Here is a 5,726-nt window from a genome sequence, read left to right on the forward strand (position 1 = left end):
AATTAATTCCAACAAGTACTGCTCCCAATTAGATCAACTGAAGGCAACACTTGACAAAAAGTGTCCAGAATTAGTCAACAGAAAATGCAAAATCTTCCATCTGGATAATTCAAGATTGCATGTTTCTTTGATGATCAGGAAAAAACTGTTAGAGCTTGGCTGGGACATTCTGATTCATCTGCCATGTTCACCAGACATTGCACCTTCAGATTTCCATTTATTTTGGTCTTTATTAAATTATTTTTTATTATCTTTAATTGGAGGATAATTGCTTTACAATGTTGTGTTGGTTTCTGCCATACATCAACATGAATCAGTCATAGGTATACATATGTACAATATTCTCTTAATGGAAAAAAAAATTCTATTCCTTGGAAGACTGTAAAAGTCACCTGGAACAATTCTTTGCTCCAAAACATAAAATGTTTAGGAAGATGAAATTATGAAGTTGCGTGAAAAATTGCAGACTGTAGTGGAACAAAACGGTGAATAAATTGTTCATTAAAGTTCTCGGTGAAAATGGAAAATGTGTCTTTTATTTTTACTTAAAAACTAAAGAAACGGGCTTCGCCGGTGGCTCAGTGATAAAGAATCTGCCTACCAACACAGGAGACATAGGTTCAATCCCTGACCCACGAAGATCCCACCTGTGCTGGGGCAACTAAGCCTGTGCACCACAGCTATTGAGCTTGTGCTCTAGAGCCCAGGAGCAGGAACTATTAAAGCCCATGGTCCACAACAAGAGGAGCCACCACAACGACATATACCACAACTGGAGAGTAGTCCCCGTTCACCACCATTGGAGACAAGTCCCTGCAGCAGTGAAGACCCAGCACAGCCAAAAATAAATAAATAAATGGTAAAAAAAAAAAAAAAAACCTGAAGGAACCATCGGGATTAGCAAACTCTACTTTCTGATACCGCCCATCCTCTTGCCTCAGGAAGCGACCCAGATTTCACTGGCAGGAATGATGCACAGCACGGAGCACTCCCGTCCTCCTGATGCCTGTGAAAGAAAGTGAAAGTGAAGTCGCTCAGTCGTGTCTGACTCTTGTGACCCCATGGACTGTAGCCTACCAGGCTCCTCTGTCCATGGGATCTTCCAGGCAAGAATACTGGAGTGGGTTGCCATTTCCTTCTCCAGGGGACCTTCCCGACCCAGAGATCGAACCCGGGTCTCCGTCATTGTAGGCAGACGCTTTTACTGCCTGACCCACAGGGAAGTCCCTGACGCCTGTGGTGCGGGGCCAACAGCGGCTGTGCAGTAGGGTGGCCCTGGGCCGGGAGCCTGGAAGCGCAGGGCGATGGTGCCGACCACACCGCAGCGTCCGGGGAAGGCCGCGACACTGCGACACTCCTCCGAGGGATGAGGGGGTTCCCTCAACCCCTGAACCCCCTCCCACCCTCTTCCACTTCTCTTGAAACAGAAGCCGCCTGCGTTTCGGTCCGGGGCCCCACGACCCGCCCACCTCGCCGTGTGGCTCGCCCCCGCCCTGCTTCCTGCTGCCGGAACAGCCCCGCCAGGGCTGCAGCTCCTCGGAGGACTTTGCGGACCACTCCCCGCCCTGCTGGGGCCACTGTTACAGTGTCGCTCTCAGTGACAGCTGTTCATGTCTGTTTACGGGCCTTCTTTATTTTATTGTTTATGTTTTTTTTTGGCCGCGACGGGTGTTTGTTGCTGCACATGGGCTTTCTCTACTTGCGGCCAGCAAGGGCTACTTTCTAGTTGCAGCCGCAGGCCTCTCGCTGCGGAGGCTTCTTCTGTTGCAGGGTTCAGGGTCTAGGCTCCGCGTCTTCAGCAGTTGACGACTGGGGGCTCTGCTGTCCAAGCACGTGGGATCTTCCCAGACCAGGGGTCCAACCCGTGTCCCCTATGTTGGCAGGCAAGTTCTTAACTGCTGGGCCTCCAGGGAAGACCCCTGTTTTCCCACTGTTCCCTCCCCACTAGCAGGTGGTTCCCTTGAGTAGCAGGTACGTTCCCTTGAATAGCGTCCCTTCATCCAGAGCAGTGCCTGCAACCTCTCCAGTATCTTGCCTGGAGAATCCCAGGGACAGAGGAGCTGGCGAGCTACAGTCCATGGGGTCGCAAGAGTCGGACACGACTGAGCGACTAACCCACCACCACCACCAACACCTGCAACCTAGTAGGTCCTGAGTGGGTACTCCGAGCGCCCGCGCCCCGCCCACAGCGCGCACAGCCCCCGCCCCGCGGAACTCTGCGACGCAGACTTGTTTCCCTGGGAGCGCATTCGGCGTGGGACCCCAGCCCTCCTCGGTCCCAGCGGCAGCACATGGCGGTGAGCGGTATACAGGTGGGGAACGCCTTTGGGCGGTCGGCGGCTCCTCATGACCCTCGTTCTTTCCCCCTTTCCCCAGGCTCCAGGACATCCTGCTCGGGAGACAGCGGCAGCCCCAGGCCCAGGTACTGCCCGTGCACCCTGCAGCCCCTGGTTCCCCAGGCTGCTTCCTAAAGCCCCAAGTCCTTTCACTGTAAGGCCTCAGCCAGTCCGTCTGCTTAGGGAGCCCTACGTGCCGTGACGCTACCTCGAGGACCAAGAAGCAAAAGAAGAAAACCCGGGATGGGTCGTCTGTTGCCAATGGAAGCGGGAAGACCCCAGAAAAACAGGCCCCCGAGGAAGCCCCCCTAAGCGCAGAGGCCCAGGCAAGGGCGGGCCTCAGTCGGGAAGGGTGAAGTCCCAGGCGCGTACTGGGCGGGAGCCCGCCTGTGGGTGTGATCCCGGATTTACAGCGGGAAGTGGATGAAATGCGGCGTTTGGGGTTCCTGTGGGATGAGGCTGGAGGCCCCAGCGCCCCGATGCCCGCTTACAGTCACTAACCACAATCCATCATAGGCTGAGCAGCTGGCTCGGGAACTGGCCTGGTGCGTGGAAAAGCTGGAGCTGGGACTGAAGATGCAGAGACCCACCCCTAAGCAGAGTGAGGGCCCATCTGTAGAGTTGGGGGAGGGAAACGGTGACAGTCAAATGGCCTCAGGTGCTGCCAAGGGATGGAATTGTTGCCTTTGCGATAGGACTGTTGGAAGTGAGGATAGAGGTTACTAGTCCTTTGTTTTCATTTGCAGAAGAACAAGCTCTTGGAGCAATCCGAACCTTGCGCAGCCAGAGAACCCCCCTGCCTCGGAAGAGGCAGCTGATGCGCTCTTTGTTTGGGGACTACAGGGCTCAGATAGAAGCCGAGTGGCGCGAGGCCCTGCAGGCTCTCAGGACTGGTGAGAAGCTGAGAACTGGTTGATGAAGAACTGCCTAGTTCAAGGGGAGCAGAAGGAAAAGCCTGGGCAGTGAAAGGGGGAAGCCTTGAGCAGCGGGGCTCCCACAGTAGGAGGGGACTCAGGAAAGCCGCGGGGAGAAAGCCTGGGGCGCGGGTCACAGAACGCCGGCTTGGACTAGGGAGGCAAGGAGAGCAGAGTTAATCTCTCTGTGATTCTTAAGGGTGTGAGATGATAGTACTTACCTTATAATTTTGAGAAGCCAGTAAGTTAATTTTTACAATGAGGTTACAGTTGTATGGGCAGTTAATGTTTGCTGCTACTACTGCTGCTAAGTCACTTCAGTCGTGTCCGACTCTATGTGACTCCAGAGATGGCAGCCCATGAGGCTCCCTCGTCCCTGGGATTTTCCAGGCAGGAACACTGGAGTGGGGTGCCACTGCTATTATCATTAAATTCTGATACTGTCCCTCGCTTCGCTTACAGCTGCCCACTCAGCCCAGGTGCAGCCTGTAGGTGAGGTTGCCAGAAAGAAGAGCCGAAGGGTCTGCAGACCTCGTCCAGAAGGAAGGTCCAAGGGCACCTCGGATACTCGTGATGAAGAGTTTAGGTTTAATTTCTTTTAGCCTCTTCCCTAGAGTGGCCACCTCTGCAGTGGGGCAGGATTTCTCTGGAGTGCAGCACTTTTCCAGGAATGCTGTGGGGCAGATGGGAGACCTGCATGTTGGGTGCTGACAAGCCCAGGACCCCATTTGTAAGTTTTCAGCTGAGATGTCCCTCCTGCCAGAAGAGGGAGGTTCCTTTAGATGGTTCTACAGTAGACTGAAGTGAGTGTTCACACTGTGTTGTAAAACAGCTGTCCCTGACCTTTTTGACACCAGGGACAGATTTCATGGAAAACAGTTTTTCCACAGAGAGGGTGGGAGATGAAACTCAGGTTGTAATGCAAGCAATGGGGAGTGGATATAAATATAGATGAATCTTTCTTTGTTCGCCGTCTTTTCATCTCCTGCTGTGTGGCCTGGTTCCTAACAGGCCATAGACCAGTACTGGCCCAGGGGTTAGGGACCCCTGTTATAAAAGACTCTCAACAGTCTCAGGAGCAGACTAAGTAGGTATTGTTAATAAGGGTTAGTGGGGAAGCAGTATAGTTGTACACTGGTGCTCACTTATGGAAGGATGTCCTCTCAAGTGGTATGGTGCTCCATACCATTGAGTCCCATTGCTGTAATAAAACTCTTTCTTATAAATTTGGATAAGCGAAAGCGTGTGCTAACTGTGCTGTTACGGGAAATGTAGATGAGGTGGTGTCAGGCACTGCTGGGTCCAGGCTCTCACCCAGGGCTTGGTCCTTTGTATTGCCTTCATTCCTGAGCAGGTGTCATCAAGGAGCCAGTGTATCCCCCAGCAGCCCAGGCTTTGTTCTGAGGATCAGGTAGCTTCTTGCCCTAAGAATCCCAGCCAAACACCAGCATTGAATCTCTGGGCAAGCTCTGATGTCAGCTGCTCCAGGTGATAGTCCCAGGACTTCTGCATTAAGTTGGGTTTTCACGGTGGCTTAATTCTCTTGTGACTATGATGCCATCTTTGGTAGTGTCTCCCAAACTTGCAGACTAGACAGATACCCAGAGCCCACCTGCCTACTCAGCATCTCTGCTTTGGTGTTTCGCAGATATTTCACACTTGACATGTCCACAACATCTGATTAGTCCCTAAATCTGTCTTCTGCTTTCCAGTGAATTCCACTACTGCCCACCGAGTTGATTAGGCCCAAAATCTATGTCATCTCTGCAAAAGGAGTTCCTGGATCCAGTTCCAAAGAGTGAGTGAGTGTGTCGGTGTGCACACCTTGGCTTCCTCACACCAACAGCAATTCTTGGATGTCAGCAGCATGTCCAAAATTCAACTCAGTTATGATGCTGTCTACCCAGACAGTCATTCCACAGGAAAGTGCTCAACCTCACAAGACCCAGTTCTGCTTCACACAGCAGTTGCAAGTCCAGGTTGTTACCTATATTTCTGACCAACTGGCTACAAATCAATCAGCTTCCCGTGACCCACTTCTTGGGTTCGGTTAACTTGCTACAGTGGGTCCCAGAACTCAGGAAAACTTATTTACTCACTAGATTACCAGTTTATTAATAGGATGTGAATAACAGGCAGATAGAGTGCCAGGGATAAGGAAAGGCATGGAACTCCATGCTCACCACCCAGAAGCTCTGTTGGTTTCTGTGGAGGCTTCCTTCACAGACACCATCAGTTCAACCTCTAGCTCATCCCTGCTCCCTAGAGATGGAAGTTTTTAACCCTCTAATCACAGGCTTCATTCTCCTGCCAGCAAAGTGACACCTGACATCCCTCTCTATCAAGTGAGGACATACTGAGGTGGCTGTACTTTAGGCCTGGGAAAGAACCCTGACCAGGAGCTAAATCAGACAGCACACTGGTCTTGGACTTCTCAGCCTCCAGAAATGTGAGAAATAAACTTCTTGATTTTAAA

General features: G+C 51.9%; 1 protein-coding gene across 2 annotated transcripts; it reads left to right on the plus strand.

Annotated features, from left to right (window-relative positions):
- The first annotated feature begins 1,622 nt into the window (after window positions 1–1,622).
- Window positions 1,623–5,726, plus strand: CUNH8orf33 (chromosome unknown C8orf33 homolog). 2 transcript variants are annotated; one of them, XM_040261433.1, is made up of 6 exons: window positions 1,623–2,297; window positions 2,377–2,422; window positions 2,520–2,662; window positions 2,853–2,937; window positions 3,083–3,229; window positions 3,713–5,726. In XM_040261433.1, exons 1-6 carry the CDS (start codon window positions 2,292–2,294, stop codon window positions 3,850–3,852), a joined length of 567 nt encoding a protein of 188 aa, XP_040117367.1. In that variant the 5' UTR covers window positions 1,623–2,291; the 3' UTR covers window positions 3,853–5,726. The 2 variants fall into 2 exon arrangements, with proteins under 2 accessions (XP_040117367.1, XP_040117366.1); XM_040261432.1 differs by having other exon boundaries at window positions 2,284–2,422.

Source organism: Oryx dammah, unplaced genomic scaffold, assembly GCF_014754425.2.
Source record: "Oryx dammah isolate SB20612 unplaced genomic scaffold, SCBI_Odam_1.1 HiC_scaffold_19, whole genome shotgun sequence".
NCBI lineage: Eukaryota > Metazoa > Chordata > Mammalia > Artiodactyla > Bovidae > Oryx > Oryx dammah.

What these genes read in the sequence shown, in the direction of transcription:
- CUNH8orf33 (XM_040261432.1), top strand. Translation starts at nt 2,347, where the DNA reads ATGACCCTCGTTCTTTCCCCCTTTCCCCAGGCTCCAGGACATCCTGCT. An exon ending in CCCTAAGCGCAGAGGCCCAG is followed by an intron (nt 2,663 to 2,852) that starts GCAAGGGCGGGC and finishes AATCCATCATAG; the next exon opens with GCTGAGCAGCTGGCTCGGGA. An exon ending in GAGACCCACCCCTAAGCAGA is followed by an intron (nt 2,938 to 3,082) that starts GTGAGGGCCCAT and finishes TTTCATTTGCAG; the next exon opens with AAGAACAAGCTCTTGGAGCA.